At 52.8% G+C, this 20,165-nt stretch overlaps 1 protein-coding gene across 1 annotated transcript in view; it reads right to left on the bottom strand.

Moving 5' to 3' along the window:
* ABTB2 (ankyrin repeat and BTB domain containing 2) overlaps nt 1-20,165 on the bottom strand; it is a 174,706-nt gene that overhangs the window by 31,492 nt on the left and 123,049 nt on the right. The window contains exons 2-3 of the mRNA XM_078433369.2: nt 15,416-15,562; nt 8,982-9,195 (exon numbers count right to left, since the gene is read on the bottom strand). Of these exons, the coding sequence (XP_078289495.1) occupies nt 8,982-9,195; nt 15,416-15,562 (361 nt within the window). The remainder of the gene's footprint in view (nt 1-8,981; nt 9,196-15,415; nt 15,563-20,165) is intronic.

Below are 20,165 nucleotides of genomic sequence, written 5' to 3'. Positions count from 1 at the left end.
ATTCCTTGTCAGGGGCTGGACAGATGCCCACCCTCAGGCTGGCCACCCCGAGCCCATGAACTCACGTCTGCTGGGGAAGAGGCCCCGAGTAGTTGAGGGCGAGCTGCCTAAATCACGCTGGGTGGGGGGGGTGCTGACCAAGAGACCTGGCTCCTGGGGTCTTGCCTCCTCTCTTCTGGGAGGCGGAGGGAGACCCAGCACCCCTGACGATATGAACGTTGCGCTATCGTAATCAGACCTCCCTGCCTGAGCTCTGATCTGCCACTTCCTAGATGTGACCTGGGCGGCCCCTTTTATCCCTTTTAGGCCTCAGTCTGCTCATCTGTAAGTGGGAACAGTAATGGCTTCCTCCAGGAGCTACTGTGAGAGCTAATCAGAGAACTGTGTATGCAAAGTGCTTTATAAACTATAAAGCTTTGACTAGATTCTTCCGGCCCACGTGAAATATATCGAATCACTCCCCAGCTTCCATACTTAGCAACAGCAGTCCATCTTGTGTAGGTGCTATGGGCAAACCAGCACGCAAGGGGCCCGGGTACCCCGCTGACTGTGGAGTGTTTGACCCTCAGTCTGCTTGGTCTTTGAACCAATGGGAGGATGAAATCCAGTTTTTTAAATCCTTGGGTGGTGGGTAGTGATAAACCTAAAGTGTGTACACATCACTGTTCCAAACTGTCCTCACTGAGGCCTTTGTGACATCTGGTCTACTTCTTCTCTGTCGCTCGCCTGGCTCCCTGGCTCCTGTCAGGCCTGTGTTAAAGTAAGCAAAGACAGGGGCCGAGGGGGGGTACATGGGAGGGAGAACACACACACATGCTGAGTAGATGCGATGTTTAAGTTCACTATTGTTTCTGGATTATTTACGCATTAAACACAATTTCGTTACTTTAGGCCTTCCAGAAAGTTGAGGAAAATAGTAATTATACTGATAATCGCAGCTCCCACATCCGAAGAGCTTACTGTTCACTACTTCCTTTAAATGTATCACCTCCCATGATTGCCACAAAAACCTCTGGAAGCAGATCAAGTCATTTTCCAGCTGAGAAGTTGAGGCCCGAGAAATTAAGTATCTTGCCCAAAGTCACCCAGCTAGGGACTGGCAGGGCAGAGACCCCATGTGGTAGTTTGACGCCAGTGTCCAACCTTTAGGCTCTTTGTCCTATTTTGATAAGCGAACAAAGTATTCAACTGCCTATTGAGTGCCAGGGACAGTTCTTGGTGTTGGGCACAGTGGGAACAAAGCTGATCTATGGTACATTCTAGAGGGTGAGGAGAGGGGGCAGACCATTAAGTAGACAAGTACGGAAGAGCCGGGTAACATCGGGTAGAGGAAGGTGCTCTGAAGAAAAGAAAAAGTGGGTGAAGTGATGGGGAAGGACCAGGCGTGGGAGGAACGACCCCTGCACACGGCAGGACCATAAACAGCGGGGTCTTTGCTCTGCCACTTGAGAGGTTACGTACTGGATGCACGGGTCTGGGGAACACAGGCAAACAAGCACTAATTCACCCAATCGCCATTCTGATTTCTTTTCCTTCCACTTTGGGTAGCAGATGGGAGATTTAATGCACAAAAACGGGGAGAGGAAGAGAGAGAAAAGAGCTTAACGCTGCAATTCTTCTTGAAATGGTATTTAAGGGAACCCTAAGTCAGTAGCAGAAAGCCCTCACTGCCATCATCTCTATTATTTGATAAGAAAACACTTTCGCAAGCTGAGCAAAAGATTAACGAGCCCACTTCTTCAGACTGAGCACACAGCCTATCCGTGGCGCCTATTTATGTGAAGCGCTCGGCTGAGGGGAGACCTCCCCCCTTCTGCATCTGGAGTAGAACAAAGAGGCTCCTCTCCTCTCTTTGTACCTCACTCGTATGGGGGGTATCTCCCCACAACTTGGGGAGTGCCCCTAGGAGGCAGAATCTGGAAGCAGAGGGGCCAGCAGAGGTGACTCACTTCACACAGGGGGAAACTGAGGCTCGGGGGGGGGGGGGCTGGACGTGCTCAATCCCAGAGCCAGAGGGGCAGGAGCCGACCCCGACCCTGACCCTCAGGCACCTCTGAGGTTGTACTTCTCCACCAGAGAGCGGCTCCAGCCCCACCTAGACCTATTTGCCTAGATATGCGGTCAGTGAGAACTTGAGAGAACAAAAACCAAATTCTCTCCCCCGAATTCTTGTGTTTCTAAAATGTAGATTCAGTTTTGTCATGAAACATGTACTTTGAAACAACAGAAGTCCCTCTGTGACTTTTGCTGCCCAGGCTACCCAGCCTGTCCCAGTCTCCTGTGGCTGCCCTTGAAGGCCCAGTTAAAAGCCTTGGCTGTTCTGACGCCCTCCCCCAAGTCTGTCAGGCTTCCTGAGATCCCCCTGCACATGGTGGTGGTGCTGATGACAGAGCGTCCCATGTGCTGCTCTCAGCGCTTTCGGTCCATTAACTCCCTCCCCACCAACACCGCTGCTAAGAAGGGACCGAGGCACAGAGGCTGAATGCCACGCCCACTTTGTAAGTGGCAAGGCTGGGACTGAACCCAGGCAGGCTGCGTGGCCCGACGGCTGACCCCACACATTATCACGCAGCCGAGCTGTCTCTTACGCTGTCTGGTGGGTTTTGCTCATTTGTCGTCTCCTGTCTTGTTTCTGCCTCCCTCATTAGGCTGGAGACTCAGGCATATAAGCCATTCTTCATAATTCTCTTAATACCCCTTCCCTACTGAGCAACAGAAATCCAGGGAGAAATGTGAGTTAGTAACAAAAGCATTTAAGATGCTGTCTCTGACTATGTGCCCTATAAATGCTGGCTATGGTTAGCCAGAGTAGTGTCTGTAAGTGGTGGTAATGGTCATAGTTACACGTCAGTGGTAGTCGTAGTGGTTAGGTAAGTAATAGTATTTATTACTAACAGCGATGGCACTTGAAAGTCACACTTTAAGAAATGTCATTCTAGGGCAATGGAGACAGCCTCCTGCAGGTGTCAAACATGTCATCTAAACACGTTTACGACCATTATAATGACGGGGAGGAGGGTGGGCAGCCACCATTTAATAAATACTTGCCGTGCGCCAGGTGCTGAGCTTCGCGCTTCACTGTATCATCTCATTTATTGCCACCTCACCTTCACCATTTTACCAATGAGGAAACTGAGGCCTAGAAACAGGAGCTGACGCTTCATACTGCTGCAAGACGGCGGAGAGGACACCTCCGGGATGACCCAAGAGGCTCCTGGAGTCTTCCTCTTCTTCCCCAGGACCTAAAACCACAGGTGAGCGACTTCCGGGGGAGTGGGTGGGACCTGTGATGGCCGACACCTCTGCTGGCTCCATCGCTTCCAAATTCTGTGCACATACCTGCTGGAAACTTCTTGACTAGCATGACACGGAACAGAGCGGCCAAGAGCTGGGCCAGACACACACTATCTGCTGCCAGGATCTCACCTGGACAAGGGTTTCGACCTGCGAGCAGGCCCTGTAGTCTCAGCAGAACTAATGCTATGCGGACTGTGTTCTCAGATGACTACCAAACTGGTCCCTCGTCCCTCCTGAGCCTGTCTGGTGGTGCAGAACCACATGCTAGGCTGCTCCGGGCTGGGGCGTCGGGGTGGATCTCGGTAGGAATGCCTCTCCTCCCAGCACCAACGCAAGCAGAGAAGAAAGGGCTTCCCCCTTACCCTCAGAGGGGTCCAGGCATCAAGTGGGGAAGGAAAACCAGCCAATCGCAGAAAGCACTGAGCTGGATGACAGGGCCAGGGCTCTCCAGGCCACAAGCCCGGTCCACGATTCATCCTGTACCACGACTCCTATTCTCCGGCTCTGCCACGCCACCCCTTTCTGTCTCTCCTAGGTACCGTGTTCTCTCCCACCGCGAGGTCTCTGCGTGCTGTTCCCTCTGCCAGGGACAAATGGTCATGCTAATAATCATAGCAGCTAATATCTGGCATTTACTGTGCCCCAGGTACTGTTCCAGAAGTGTTAGGAACGTTAACTCACTTAGACCTCACACCTTGCAAGTGACTGTAATGACATGTCAGTGGTCTGTAGAACCTAAGCTTTGGAGGGACTGACTGCCCAAAGGCTCTGAAATCAGTGAGTGGCAAGGCCAATCTGAAAGGCATGGTGTTGAATAGCAGTCCCCTCCTCAGATAGGGCTCTGACAGCCGAGGAAATCACGACACCAGACGTTCCCAGGCTCCATCTCAAATCAGGCTGGCTAGGCTCCCACGCTCCTCCTGGCTTAGTGTCGTGAACACCAGGACACTCCCTCCACAAAGGGGCACCGTGCGGGGCCGGGGAGAGGGGAGGGGCTTAAGCAAACACACTGCCTTGTGCACACGTGGCTTGCGTGATTTCTAGTATTCCCAGATATCCCTCAAAGGCCTGGCTTTGCTGCTGCTGCTGCTGCTGCTGCTGCTGCCAGATCAGAGGCACTGGGGATTGCTACCTGCTGAGCCTGGGCCCTCCAGCCCCCAAGGTTCTGAAGCAGAAAATTAGTTCTCCTCCTGTGTACCTCAGCCCCCTCTGCACCTTGGACTGTATCTGTCTCCCTCGTGTGCTCTGCTTGATGATGCTTTCTCCCGGACATTTGCAGGCGAGCTGGCAGATCTCTTGCCGCTCCTGTGTGTCCACGCGACCTGTCTCCCCACTTCCCAGACGCCTCGTCCCCCGAGGCGTGATGACCAGGGAGGTACCTTCCACCCAGGAGGCCATTTCAGCCAGCTCATCCCTCTGCCCCCAGGCATGACTAGCAGGGACCACACTTAGCCAGATGGCTGTCCATTCTCCTCCAGACCTCGGGGGAAGGAGGCTCCCCCATCTCCATGGGCAACCCTGGATCTCTGACAGCAAGTTCTTTCACTTTTCAAGCCCAGTCTCGGGTGATGGCATGCCCTGCAGGGCAGCAGCTGTGACTAATCCTGGGTTTGAGACCCTGCCTCGTGCCTCGCTGGTGTCTATGATGCAAAGCTGGAGGCAAGAAAGGCGCTCTGGGAGGGTGCAGGGAGGCTCTGTCTGCGAGGCTCTCCCAAGGTGGCGGGGGAAGTGTCCTGGGAATGGAGAGGCAGGTGGGGCTGGAATGGCCCCAGTGGAGGTGGCCCCAAAGGCCAAGACCCACCTGGGATTGCCTTGAGAGCTTTAGGACCAGGTCTGAGTAGCCGGGTGGGACGGCTGTAGCTTGGCACCGTGAAGGGCAAGGGCTTTCGGGTCAGAGGGACCTGGTTCAAGTCCCTGCCCGGCCACTTAGCAGCGGGTGCCCCTCTGGCCTCATGTCCTCATCTGTAAAATGGAGGGAATCCTGGGGCACGTAGCGGCTCAGTCAGTTAAGTGGTCGATTCGATTTTTGCTAGGGTCATGATGTGTTAGTGAGTTTGAGCCCTGTGTTGGGTTCTGCGCTGACAGTGTGGAGCCTGCTTGGGATTCTGTCTCTCTCTCTGTTCCTCCCCAACTTGTGCTCTCTCTCTCTCTCAAAATAAATAAATAAACTTAAAAATATTTTTTTTAAATGGAGATAACGCTAACACCTACCTTGCTGATCTGTGGGGCAGGAAAGAAACACAAGTGGGTAGAAATGCCCTCTAGAAGGAAGAGCTGGCCGCTTTATGTGCGTTATCTCGCTTCATCTTCCCCATTTTACAGGTGAGGAGCCGGAAGCGTGGAGGGGCCCATGGGGGAGGCCGGACCTGAGCCCAGGCCTGGGCACAAAGCCTGGGGGCTTTCCCCGGTGCCGCCGGCTCCCCGTTCTGCGCAAGCCTGCCCGAGACTGCCTGCCCGTCCCTTGCAAAGCGCCCGCTCGCCCACCCTGAGCTCCTATTGTTTCTGCCACTCCCTCCTCCCACCTCCCTCCTCCCACCTCCACTCCTCCCAAATCCGGAGCAGGAGGAGGGAGCTCCAGGGAACAGGGCCCCTTCTGGGGAGACACGAAAGCCCCGCTGAGCAGTGCAGAGGCAGCACGTGGCCTAGCAGGGAAAGCCATGATGACCTTCACACAGGAGGGGTGAACACACATCCCACCCTTCATCGGCACGGATGGGTCACACAGCACCCCCTGTGGGAAGGAAGAAGGGTAATTTCCTCAGAGCAGAAATCTGAGCACAGACTTGAGTGGCACCATCAGTGTCGCCATGTGGCCAAACCTGTGCCACCAAACTGAGCTCTGGGACCACCCCCCCCCCCCCTTCACGCTGGCAATCAGAGACCCTGTCTGATTCTGGCTGGGCGGATGCCCCCACTCCCGACATGGGACACAGGGAGGAGCTTCAAGAGTCAATGATGTGGGGGATACAGCGGGGGGGAAAGACACAGACAGGCATCCCAGCCATCCCCAGACTCACAAAGCCAGGGCCCTGCAAAAACTCCAGCTCCTCGTGGGCAAGGGGAGGATCTCCCAGAGCTCTGGCGAGGATATCAGAGCGGCAGTGCCTCAAGGAGACGTGTGGCCCAGCCTGCAGCCGAGCATGGGCTCAGTGGGCCCAGGAAGGGCCAGCCGGGGCCTGCCCCGTCGGCGTGGGTCCAAGTGCAGTGGGATCCACTTCAGCAGCCCAGAGCCGGGCCACCAGACAGCTGTCAGGCTGTCCGCCAGCCTGGGTATTTTTAGGGTGTCCTCCTTTTGGTGCCCAAATCTCAAACGTTTGGATACTTTTTTCCTAATCGTGGCTCCAATTTCTCATGTATCTAATAGTCATTTGAAATGATTCATGGAAAAATGCCTTAGCTACCAATTTCTTTGTGCCACAGACAGTGTGGTTTTTAAATAACAAGCTACTTAAACACACACGTGTGCACGTAACCACTGAAGCTCTACTATCACAATTACACACAGACAACGACCCAGGTCACAGAGAAACTCTGGTGCCGTTTTAGAGCACTGGGGGCTGGGAACCGTCCCAGGGGAAAAGCCAGAGGGCAGCCGCAAAGACATCCAAGGGGTTCTGGGCTCAACGCCTGCAGAGGGGCACCTCCCTGGCCTGCCCCACAGCCAACAGCCACGGTCGCAGCCAGAGGGCCAAACAGCCCAGGCCAGGCCAGTGGGCCCAAAGAAGGCTCATCTTCTCCCAGCCACCTTTGCTTGGGTGACCAGGCCCAGTCTAGCGCCCTCAGGACCTCACCAAACAATAAGCAAGCTTCCCCCGCCGCAACAATTTTTCCTTGCCCTTTCTCCTTCCCGGCCAACTCTGGAAACCACAACAATTTCTCCACAAAGCAGAAACAGCTGGGGCTTAGGGCCTAGGCTCTGGTTCCACCTTCCAGCTGGGTGCTTCGTCAGGAAGCCTGGGGCCTCCACCTGCTGCCTTCTTGCTGGGTGTCAGCAGAGCGCCCTACCTCGGCCCTGCATTCTCTGTCCACCTTGAAGATAATGACGATCCAGCAATGATACCCATCATAACAGCAGCAGTGGTAGCATTTACTGGGAATCTACTTTGTGTGCGTACTGGGTCATTACTGCCGTAGGTCTCTTGTAATGAAAGGTAGTACTGTCTGTGCAGTGTTGTGAGCGGAGCTTATGTGGCCCTGGCAAGTTATCAAATCTCTCTCTGCCTCCACTTACTCATCTGTAAAATGGGGCTGTGACGCACACCCACTTCCCGTGTGTACACCAGTGAGTGTTCGCATGTAAAGTGCTCAGCACAGGGCCTAGCACACAGTAAATCCTCAGTAAGATAGTGTCGACTATCACCATTCAGTCCTTTCAATGGCGTCATTTCCACCCCTCTGTTTACAGCAGAGGCCCAAGGGGTCTGAAACCTTGCACAAAGTTCTCAGGGTCCATGAACGCAAACCACCTGACTCCTGGGCCCCTGCATTCCCAGCTCGCCGGGTTTGCCACATGTCCACAGGATTTCCCGTGTTTCACGGTGGCTGTTTTGAATGAAGTAGGGTGCGTTGCACCTTTGTTTTCCGTGACTGTGGGGGCACCGGAGGGGTGGGCCTGGCTGCGGAGCAGGTGTGAGAACCACAAAGTTGACGAGACCTGGTGCCACTCAAAGGCAACAGCCAGCTGGGGTGGGGGCCGGGGAGAGCAGCAGCCTTCTGTCGTCAAGGCCGCGGGTCACCTTCCTCCACCCTGTGGTACAGAGCCCCTTGGGCTCTCTCGCGCCCCAGGGCCTGCTGGGCGGTGGAATGTGTGCTGGTGGGTCTTCCTGAACCAAAGCCAGTCTTTCTCACTCCCGGGACCTTCAGGCACACAACTCTCGAGCCCATGGACAGAGCCAGCAGGGAGGCCGTGTTGGCCTCCAGGTGAGGCGCATGCCAGCATTTATGATGTTCTGGGCAAATTGTAAAAAAGGATCCTCTCTAGTGAGAAAAAAATGTGAAAGCAGTCAAGACCAATTAGAAAAGGCACTCTGTCCGCAGGCTGACATGACCCTGTGCTTGTCCCCTGCCTGTGCCCCTCATTGGGTCCCCTTGTGCAGTGCAGAACCTTCACATCTGTTCTTAGCAGCCCTGCTCCCAGATGGGGAAGGGTTAGGCTCCTGTAGTGAGAGCAGCAGGCCTGGATCCTGAGGCTATTCAACCAGTAACCTGCCAGACTGTGATGTTTTCGTCTGTGACATGAGGGGACGGGGCACAGCGTGCCTCAGATCCCTACCAACAACAAAGAGGACGGTGGCATCATCATGATGAAAACAGGTGACAGAGGGCCAGGTACCACCCACACACTGTCCTGCATGCTTTTTCTCAGAGCCCCGGCTCACTCCGTTCTCAGGCAGGTGTGGATACCTGTCTTCATGAAAGAGGCAAAGGAATTTCAGAGAGCCCAGGAACTGAGCGACAGAGCTGGAAAATCAGAGACGGAAGCCAAAACCCATCATGAGCCTCAAAGAGCCCTGGGTGTCTCAACCCTGGGTGAAAAGTCCCATCGCACGCCAGGGCCAGGCCTTGATTCGTGTGAATCATCAGCCGCTTCCTCAGAGGCACGCAGGCTGGCACGAGTCGGTCAGCCAGCACACCGGGTAGTGTGCCCCCCCCAACCTGGTGTGCAGCCCAAGAGAGACCCCTACCGCTCATTGTTCAGAGCCATCCTCGGGGGGTCCAGGTTGGGGTTCTCCATGGACTCCATCTGTGGACACCGCAGGAAGTAGTAGAGCGTGTGGAGGGCGTCGGGGGACCAGGTGACGGGCTGGGGTGGCTGACGGGCCTGGCGGGCGGGGCTGGAGCCAGGACAGAGCGGGTGGCGCCCCTGCATGTGATGCATGGCGCGGGAGACCAGGTCACCTGGAGGGGAGGGCAGAAGGGAGAGACAGAGAAGAAAACGTCTGAGTTCGCTGCCCACATTCCTCCAAGGCTGCTTGTAGCTAATGAGAAACCGCTCCCCTTGCCTGGGCGCCTAATTACTGTTTACCCCGGAGCCAAGAGGCGGGGGAGGTGGAAACTGTCACCCAGACACACACAAGAGCAAGTCAGTTTTCCTTTCACTGCGGGTTTTGCCTTAACAGCTGAACTAAAAAGCCCTGGCAGGACCTTCTTATGCTAATGCGGTTTCTTTTTCGACATCCCCACTCCCTCCAACACCCCATGGCTCTCTTTGAGCCAGGGAGTCCCAGCCTCTGACACCCAGCACCAGGGTGTGACACCAGCAGGGAGGTGATGGCCCCGTGTTGTCGTCCTGTGCAATGCCCAGGTCCTTCAGCAGGGAAGGCGCCTCCATCTCCAACACGTCAGGTAACACTGCCATCATCGCCACCATTGAGTGCTTACTACATGCCGAGTGTTCAGTTTCCTACGAAAGAGCTTTCGTTCGACCCTTATGATGATGGGGCCAAGTATTATCCCCCTTATACAGGTGAAGAAATGGAGGCTTACCTGGTAAACAAACACTTACTGACCCCCTCCAGTCCCCTGGTCACCGGGAGGTCCCCGTGTACAGAACTTAACCAGCCAAGGTCCTGTGGCTAGTAGATGGTAGAATCTACACTTGAATGCAGGTCTCTGACTCCAAAGACCATGAGCTGAACTGTGACCCAGACCTGACCCACTGGAGTCTGTGGGGTCCTTGGGTCCCCATATCCTGCGCTGTGTTTCTGCCCAACTCAAGTCTTTTCAATATCCCGCTGGCCTGGGACAGGAAATGTCCCATCATTGTGTGAGGCCACAATGCTGAGAAAGGATGGGCCAAACAGCCCCAGGCACCTGCCGGCCCCTCTGTTCCGGGAAAAGTGTCACCCTTCCATTCTCCTCTGGCCTGAGAACTCAAGGGGGGGTGGTGGGACACGACTCCCCTGTGGGCCAGCTTCCCCCCACCTGTGGCAGTGCCTCTGGACAAGGCCGGCCCTAAGGGGAAAAAGACAAGCAGGTTTTAACCTGGCGAAGAGAAGTGTCATTCAATGTATGGCAGGACCAGTTCATTTATTCAATTGACCTTCATTCTATAGCTTCTTCGAATCTGGTTCTCTGCCCCACTGCATCCTAGCACCCTGCACAGGGTCTACCACATAAGAGGTGCTCAGCAAACATTTACAGAATAAAAAAACTAGCTTTGCGCATTCATTCCATTTCATTTCAAAATACAGCTTCTGGGTGTGTGTGGGGGGGGTGGGGGGCTGCACTTAGGTCCATTAGCGGCCAAGTTCTCCTGGGACAGCAAGGGAAAATGACACCCCTGGAACTGGAGATCTCCACTAGGAAAGAGAGCCCTGTGCCCCCACCCCCACCTCCTCCCTCCTTCCTCTCTCTGCACCTGACTCTGCTCCTCGCTGGTGCCCCCTGGAGCGGCCGAGAGTGGGGACTTGTGGACACCCGGCTCCCATCCTCAACACTCTGCTTTAATCGGTCTGGGGCGGGACCTACGCATCCTATCTTGTAAAAGCTCCCTCGGTGAATCTAATGTCTGGTGAGGTGAGAGAATCAGCAGGTTAACAGGTGAGAGTGCAGATCCCAGAGTCAGACACTCCGGGCTTCCAGTCAGGGCTCTGGTACTTGCAACCCTGTGCCTTACGTAAGTTTCTCACCAGAGCCTCCATCTCCTCATCTGTAAAATGGAATAATCGTATCTCACCTAAACATTCGGAGGATTCAAATAAATAATAAATGTGAAGCACTTAACGTCATGCTTGGCACAGAGTCCTTGGTAAAGATGAACTGTAATGCCATTATTACTACTCTTGTTCCTCTCTTCTCCAAGCCACCTCCCATGGCCTCGCTTCCAGGACTTTTTTCCACGCCATTAAGCCTTACCCCACATTTCCCAGGAGAGGAGGAGCCTGAGCCCTGCGATGCCAGCTCCCAGCCCCGCTCTTGGACTCCTGGGCGGCAGAAACTGGCACCGACAATCCTGCCTCCCAGCAGCTAGTTGCACAGCTAACTTGGCTTCAAGAAGTTGCAACCTGGCTTCCATTTCTCCAGGTCGAAATGCCATAACTTTTGGCAGGGTCACAGGACCAGGGGGGAGAAGGCAAAGAATCCCTGATTGCATCAGAGAGAGAGAAAGAGAGAGAGAGAAAGAGAGAAAGAGAGAGAGAGAAAGAGAGAAAGAGAGAGAGAGAGAGAGAGAGAGAGAGAGACCTTGTGGAAATGCTTCAAAGGCTCGACAAGGTAGAAGCCATTATCATTCATCATGTTTATGATTATTTTATTGTTACTGGTATAGAACCCTTTCGGCAGCACATTCCCGGCCAGGATGCAGGCAAGAAAATCGAGTAAGAAAGTAACAAGTGGAAGCAACTCTTAAGTGTTCCCTAAAGGGAAGCCAGGTACTGAGAGAGCCCTTCCAGAGGTTCGGGGGACAAAGGCAGCAGTGTGGCAGCTGGGGACGGAGGTCCCCAGACTCTCGGTCACAAGCCCAGCTGCGTGCCTTCGGTCTCTCACAGACCAAGAAGCAGATGCCTGCAGACAACTCAGATCAGGCATCTAAAAACTCACATGGCTCTGCAGCCCTCATTCACACAGCCAAAGCAAACGGCTCGCTTTGGGTTACTCTCCCCAGCGTGGTTTCCCTCCCTGCTCCCTGATATTTTTTAGGCTTGAGAGTGGGGAAAACATAGATTAAATCTCATTTAATCTGCACAACCACCCCATAAGGGAGGTATTTCCAGTTTACAAATGAGGAACCAGGCTTGCTGACGTTAAATGGTGGTATGTGAACCAGCCGGGACTTAACCTGCGGATCCCGCATCCCAAACACATGCTCTTGGTCACTGCTCCACAGTGTGGTCTGCATACTGGGACAGGTCTGCAAACTGTGTGTTACTTTTTTTTTTTTTTTTTTACTGGATCACAACAAGTAAATTCCAGAAATTGAGAGTGAGCTTTAAAAGAGTCTCAGAGTTGAGGCACCTGGGTGGCTCAGTCTGTTAAGTGTCTGACTTTAGCTCAGGTCATGCTCTCGCAGTTAGTGAGTTCGAGCCCTGCATTGGACTCTGTGCTGACAGCTCAGAGCCTGGAGCCTGCTTTGGATTCTGTGTGTCCCTTTCTGTCTGACCCTCCCCTGCTCTCTCTCTCTCTCTGTCAAAAATAAACAAACATAAAAATTTTTTTAAAATAAATCTCACAGTAATTTGACAGAGTGATTATATGTCTAATAATTTTTTACAAATTGGCTTGCGTTTTACATGTCTTTGATTTTATTTTTTAGACGCTCATTTTCATTGTATTTTATAGCAGCTTCGGTCGGCAATTAGAGTGGGGACACAGATTCCCTGGCCTGTCACCACGGCTGATTCGAGAAGTCATGGCCCAGACTGGATGACACTCTTGATTTAGTGCAGGTGGGCACTCAGAGCTGCTTCAGAAATGCCTTTGCGCTGGAGAATCAGCTGATCCTAAGCTCAATGAAACCTCAGTCTGAAGCCCAGAAACGCCCACAAGGCACGGAAAAGCAGGCCCTCACTGCTTGCTAATCATGAGAGCCTTGGTTAGAGGCACTACAGGTTTCTGGTCTGTTCAACCCTCATTATGAGCCATCAAATGAAAACAGCAGCAAGAGTCTGGAATGCAGCTCTGTCTTCAAAATGAGGCCTATGCTGTCTGGCTACCTTTAAAAAGAAGGTATCTCGTGTTCCCTCCCATTTACATGTTGATGGGGAGAGAGGGACAGAGAGACAAGCACCTGAGTTCTCTATGCAGCTGGACCTGACATAAGAAAGAAACTTCTAAACCCACCTGGCAGGCTGGTCCTGGCTCAAGTGCAGGGAGTTAATGCGTGTTAAACCCGGGGTAAACTCTTAGGTCCAAGGAGTTCAGTGCCAAGTATCACTAGCCTCATTAAGTTCTTCAGTTTCATAAAATCTGCATTATCTGCCTCCACCTTTGTCTCCTCCCTCCTGCAGAGTGGGTTCACAAAATCCCTGGTTTCAGGGTGAGGGGGGTGGGGCAGCATGGCACATGACACAGCCTGTTCAGTCGTCTGGGGAAAGATGCTACGGGGATGCTTCTTCCCTCTGCCCTGAGGAGTGGCTGGGCCAGGATGTGGACAGATCCTAGGTGGGTTTTAGGACGCAAACACTGGACAATTCAGAACTCATTCCTCTGCACACATGCATATGTGCACACAAGCATGCACACACACACACACACACACACACACACACACACACGATGAGGCACTATTCTAATCATGGGGACACAGTACAGTGGGGACCAAAACAGAGAAAGTCTATTCTCATGAAGCCGACATTCTAGGCAGAGGAAAGAGATGATGAACTATTTACAAGTAAATAGTTACAAGTGCTTTGAAAGAACTGAAGTTCTAAGAGGGAAGATGGAGGGATGAGAAGGGGGTGCTCAGGGAAGGCCTGTCTAATAAGGTATCATTTGGGCAGAGACTTGGAGAAAATGAAGGACGAACATATTTGGGTTTCTGGGGGGAAATGGTCACAGGCAGAGGGGACAGCTAGTGCAGAGGCCCTGGGCTGGGAGAATCCTGGCCAGGAGGCCAGGGTGGCTGGAGCACAGTTAACAAGAGTAGAGTAGTAGGCAATGAAGCCAGATCATATATTAGATCTTGGGCTATGGTGAGGATTTTGGATTTCACTGAGTGAGCTGGGAAGCAATGGGGTAGGGGGATGGAGGGATACTGAGCAGATGGGTGGTATCTGACATGGCTCTAGTTTGGGCTGAGTTGACAGGAGTGGAGGTGGTAAAAGGGCAAACTAAAACTTGGGCTGTTTATAAAAGGAAGAACCAATAGGGGCTGAATGTTAAGGGCAGATGATGGCAAGCCCTTCCCTTGAGGAAAGTTTCTGAATGGGCTTCCCTTTGCCCGGCTGTGGACTGTAATGCCCACAGAAGCTGCCATGGTAAAAGGAAAGGATCAGACTCCAAACCTGATCTCAGCTGAGACGCTGGTGGCTATGCCACTAGCCACATCTAGGAAGCCCGCAGCCCGAAGCAATTCGAAGGGTGGCCACTTAAGGCAGACATACCTGAGCCCACTTCCTCCAGGGTCCCGGGGCAGCTATGTACCAGCCCTGACTGCTGCGGCGCCCCCAGGAGACAGACAGCTGGAGGTCCTGCTTTCTCTCCCAGCCCTGTTATGAATCTGCTCTGTGACCGTGAACCAGGCACTTTCTTTCCCGCTCTGGGAAGGGAGAGGAAGGATGGAGGGAGGAAGGGAGGAAGCTGTGTCCTGAAGAAGCAAAAAGGTTGTCATTCACCATTCAGAAAGCTCAAGGAAATCAGAAATGGGAAGGGGGAGAGCAGAGTGAAACTCCATCTGTTTCTACACCATGCACTTCTGTCCCTGGATGTGGGACTGCCCACCACTGGGAGGTCCCATGGCACAGGAAGGGAGAACTAAGGAGGAGTGGGCAGTTTGATTTCTTAAATAATTGGGACGAAAGAGAGAGAGAGAGACACAGAGAGACAGAGAGAGACACAGAGAGACAGAGAGAGAGATCAGGAGATGAATGAGATTTCTCACCCAACACCCTCTTTTCAAGCAGCTGCCAAATGGTAATGACCTAGACCAAGGCATTCCCCCGTGTCCTGCAGAGCCCTGAGATCCTAGGAGAAGCAGCCCAGGGCCACTGCAGGGCTGAGGGCACACACCAACACAACCTCCCTTCAGCCAGAGGAGCTCTGCTTCTATCTTCCATTTTCTACACTGAGACTTTGGGGGGGGGGGGGGTGGTGCTTTCTTTTAAGGAAGAATAACAGTTATAGATGCAGAGCATTTGGGGCCAGGCTGTAAAATACCAAGGTAGATGACAGCGTAGGGAAAGCAGGCTCCCCCCTGATCGCTGCCATGCAGGAATGGTCATCTGATGTTTCAAGAGAAACCAGAAGTCCAGATTTGTGTATGATCAAGCCCACAGGCCAATCAAACCATACATGTTTGTGGGCCATGAGTTTGCACTCTCTGGCCTGGAAGGGTCCAGCCTGCAGAGAAAAGGCAGGAAGTTTGAAGGAGGAGGAAGAAGAGGAGGAGGCCAGAATCCAAAAGGTGAGGTCTTCCCCGACCTCTCCCTCAGAGCCAGCTAGACTGGGACGCCCCACTTACTCAGTTCAGAGATGCTTCCCACGCAGGTGGCCAGGAGGGACTGCTCCAGGGTCCGGAGCTCCAGCTGGGCGTATGCATCAGCTCGCTCATCATGGCCCAGGGACCCGCCATTGTAAGGACTGAAGTACGCAGGGAGAGAGAGGACACCTGTGGGGAAATAGGCAGACAGGTAAGTTCAGGAAGGAAGCAAAGGTCCTTCCTGGGGTTGGGGGTGGGGGGTGGGGTCAGTGGGCAAATCTCAAAGCTGCACTTGAGGATATCTGACTTCTACAAAAGCCAGAACGAGGAGGGGCCCGCTTGTAGATGTGGTTTCTTGGCACTGGCCTCTACAAGCTCATGGGCCATACGGGAATTCATTCACTCCTGCACTTCTCCATTCACTGGATATTTACAGCGCCTCCCTGGGCCCAGGCATTGTGCTCCATTCAGGATGATGGGGTGACAAAGAGACCTGACTTTGCCTTCGTGGACCTCAGGGGACGTAAATGTCCACCATGCCCACCCAAAGGGTGGGATCACCACCCCCCCCCCGAGTCCTCTCACGTCCTCATACTGCCCCCTTTCCTTCTTCCTGCCAAGAAGGAGACGAGGACAAACCACGGTGTAGGAGATGCTGTCTTCTCCACTCCAAGGAGGGGAAACATCCCAGCCACTGGCCAAGTTCAATTAGTGTTTTTCATTAGCACTTCAGCACCAGAGGGGAAGAGCCGTCAAAATCAATCCCAGGGGGTGACAGTCTGTACATTTCTCCAACTCACTGTGTGGCTTCTTAGAAAGCACAAGAAAAGCACGATCAGACTGGCTTAAAATTACATGTTGGTTCTCAAGAGCATGTGGCCACAGAGATTCCCAGCCTTTGGTAACTGCTGTTCCTGTGATCAATGCATCTTTGTCCAATAGCCCCCTGCATTTTTTTTTCTTTTTTCTTTTTTTTAAAGAAAAATACCCACAGGACCGTAATCAGTCACTTTTGGGAATATCTCTTAAAATGCCTTGAGATAGCTGGAGAGCCCCTGGGATGTGGCCAAATCTGGGTTAGAATTCCCTGTCCCGCACACGGAAATGTAATGAGGATGGTGACTGCTATAGACGGCGAGGAGCACGGTGAAGACGGGGCCTTGGAGCTGGGACGTTTGCGCTCCCGAATCTGGCTCTGTCACTTAGCCAGCGGTGTGATCTCAGGCCACTTACTGCACTTCTCTGTGCCTCAGAGTCCTTGCGTGTTAAGCGCAGATAAGGAGAGCACCTCCCTCACTGTGTGGCTGTGAGGGCTGATGAGCTATTGGATGTCAATGTTGCACCAGCGTGTGGCTCAGAGGAAATGCTCTGTTGGGGGCTGTCGCTCTCATTTCTGCTACATGCTGGGAATGTAAGCTTAATTTTCACCTTCTAATTTATTCTTTCTAGGGGCCCCAGGGTGGCTCAGTCGGTTAAGCGTCAGACTTTGGCTCAGGTCATGATCCCGCAGTCCCGTGAGTTCGAGCCCCGCGTCGGGCTCTGTGCCGACAGCCTGGACCTTGCTTCCGATTCTGTGTCTCCCTCTCTCTCTCTGCCCCTCCCCAGCTTGCACTCCGTCTCTCTCTCAAAGATAAACATTAAAAATTTTTTTTTTAATTTATTCTTTCTGTAAGGTAGGCACTGCTGTCCCCATTTTAGATATTGGGCGACTGATGTTCAGAGAGTTTGAATAAATTGTTCAACTCCGAGGCGGAGCTAGGATTTGAATCTGGATCTGACAGGCTCTCAAATGTGTACACCTAATCCCTCTCGTTAGCTCACGTCTGATGAGCGCACCACCAAGGCTCTCCCGTGGCTGCCCCGGGTCGGTGGACTGTGCATGTGCTGATACCGCTGTATCACCACCGCCTGGTTCACCCAGGAAGCCCCCTGTTGCGTCTTGTGTGTTCCTCTCCCGTGGGGCAAACACACATGACACTCTTCCTCTGCCCGGACCCGGGCAGAGTTCTCTGACTGCTCTGCAGGTTCAGCTGACAATCAGCCCTGCCCTCCTTGCCTGCCCTTCGCCTGACCCAGCCTCCCTGCCCTCCTCTGTGCTGCCTCACTGCCCCCTCAATCCCCCTTCAGTCCTCCGGGATGGCAGCAGCCCCTCCCATCAAATCTAGTGCTGACGCAGCAAGGCAGGACATCAGAGCACTTCCTCAAAGCCATGCTTCCCAGTGGGAGGATGGGGAGGGCACGACTGGGCTCCCCCTACGCCCCAGCCCTGTTCCCCAAAGCAGAAACTCTCCCTGACAGCTGAGTGCCCAAACACATTAGGGAGAGCTGGCTCTGAGCATTAAAACAAGTAAAATGAAAGGGAATCTGCACCCCTTCCAACACACACACACACACACACACACTCTACAAGCTCTAACCCACAGACAGCCCAAACATTTGGGAGAGTTTCCACACATCTATGGGTCCTGTGCAGGCTGTGTTCCCCTCCCTTCTTCATTATTAATCTACAGAAACAACACTGGGGACATGTGGATCAAATTTACAGTGCTTAGGGCAAGGGAATAGGAAATTCAGCCGATTTGTCAAAGGATTCCCAGGGAGAAATATTATGTCAATGGATCCAGTAACACGAGCTGGCAGCTCCATTAATAACGGTTCCTATCTTCCTAGTCATCACCCAGCAGAGGGGCTTTCACTTAATATTGTGGCAAAAGTAATTATGAATCTATTATTAATCATAATAATTGATGGCATCAGAGCTTTTGCGTAGTACCTTTTGCTTTTAAGAGACGTTTAACATGGAGTAATGTATTCTTCTGGCAAGGGAGGTGGGGCAGCCATTGCCAGTGAACAGCCACGTCTGACTTCCATTGAGGGCTTACTATGTGCCAGGCGCTGTGATAACCCCACTGCATGATCACACTGGATCCCCAAAACTTCATGATGTACTCTCTGCACCCATCTTACAGATGAGAAAACCGAGGCCCCCAGAAGATGTGCCCAAGGATACTGAGGGTCAGAAACAGAACTGGGGCTAGAATTTCGATCTCTTGACTCTCAAGCTACTGAAATGAAATGGCGGCCTACCTGTGGCCGCCCTGTCCTTTAAACAACCCTAGGAGATTTGTGAGAAGAGGGGTTCCATTCTGTTTGGGCCCCGGGGTTTGACAGGAGGAAAGAGAAACTAAGATCCAGAAACAGCACTTTCCTTTTAATGGGTCTCTAGGCACCTCTTGCCAAGGATCCCTGGAGGCCGCCCATGGAAGTCTACAGATGGAGGCTGTCCTCTTATTCCCTTGGATCTTTCCAGAATGCAGCTCCACCACTTGTCTTCTGCATCTGCCCTTACAAAAGCCTTTTTTATGTCAATCTGAAATTCTTATAAGCCTGCTCCTCAGCAGCTCTCCGTGGAGATGGAAAATCTTTACGTTCTCTTAACACTTCAGTGCCTTCTTAGCCCCACACAAATTCCCAGCCTTATGATAGGGGCCCAGGGCAAGGTCATTCTGGAAAAAGGGATTTTAAACACACACACGCACACACACACCCCCCCACGCAGAAACGTGTGCGCACACCTCCCCCCACCCCAACACACAGAAAGAGCATCTCTCTCTTTTTTCCATTGAATAAAATCTTTAGGAAAGATTATTTCAGTCATGATTGAAAAGAAAGCATGTTGGAATGCTTCTCTTGTGATCAGTTCACAAGGACATCCCTGATCAATCCTGCTGAACTCTGTAAAAGTCACAAAGAAAACCCACAGGCATCAACTCAGATCATTACTGCGACATGACCTACTGAGTCGAGAGCAGCAGGAGGCAGTAAGTCTGATGGAGTTATCCTTTACCTTCTATAAAAATCAGCATTTCTGTTGAAACAGTGTTCCACTCGAGTGTACTTTGACTGTAGGTGAAGCCTCCACATTTCTCAGTCTACACACAGAACCATAATCTTCCCTCACTCGATTTTTCTCAATGTGGTTGCCCAACTCCTGAATCTCGGAACTCATTATCTCATCCCCTAAAGCTGTGGCTCCCTCCTCCACCGTCCCCTCCTGAGCACGGGGCCACATCCACCCAATTGCACAAGGACGGCCCATGAGTCATCCTTATCAAGTCTCCCTCCTCCTCCTGCACGCATCCGATCAACCACAAGCCTTGCTGCTTTTACCACTTCAGCATCTCAAACATCCGCCACTGCCGGGACCCCAGTTCGGGCCACTGTCTCCCCTCACCAGATGCTACAGCAGCCTCCTCTCCTGTCTCCCCCCACCAGTCCTGTCCCATCCTTGCCGGCCCTTACTCTGGTCAGTCCTCTTCCTTGACTCCCCACTGCCCTGTAACAAGGGCATTTAAGTACCTTTCCACAGGTTAGAAGAACTTTCTTTCTCTGAAATTTAAGGATGAAAACAATTCTGCCAGTGAACGGGGGAAATACCCAGCACCTCCCAGGAAATCAGCAGAGCTGAGAAGCCTACGCATATCTGCTCCCTGTTTCTCTGAGCTGTTTTGTTTTGTGAGTTTGGTCACCTGGCTCTGTGCCAGCCCTGGGTTTGGAAAAGCAACACGTTTTCTTCCCAGCTGATTCTCCACCAGCGCCCAGAGAGGGCGCCCTTGAGTTACATGGGAAAGCCACCGAGCAGAGGCCTGGGAACCCCGCCTTCTTGCCAGGGGTTGCCAACCAGGAATCAACCTGGGTTTCAGTTTGCAGCTTGCCAGCTCCCCCAAGCAAGCGCCACGCCAGAAGCAGATGGATTGCACACTGGGTTGACAAACCAGACTTTCAGTGCTCA

This window comes from Panthera onca, chromosome D1 (assembly GCF_046562875.1).
Source record: "Panthera onca isolate mPanOnc1 chromosome D1, mPanOnc1 haplotype 2, whole genome shotgun sequence".
Lineage (NCBI taxonomy): Eukaryota > Metazoa > Chordata > Mammalia > Carnivora > Felidae > Panthera > Panthera onca.
The sequence above is the reverse complement of the archived record's forward strand: the minus strand, read 5'-3'. Positions and strand labels throughout refer to the sequence as shown.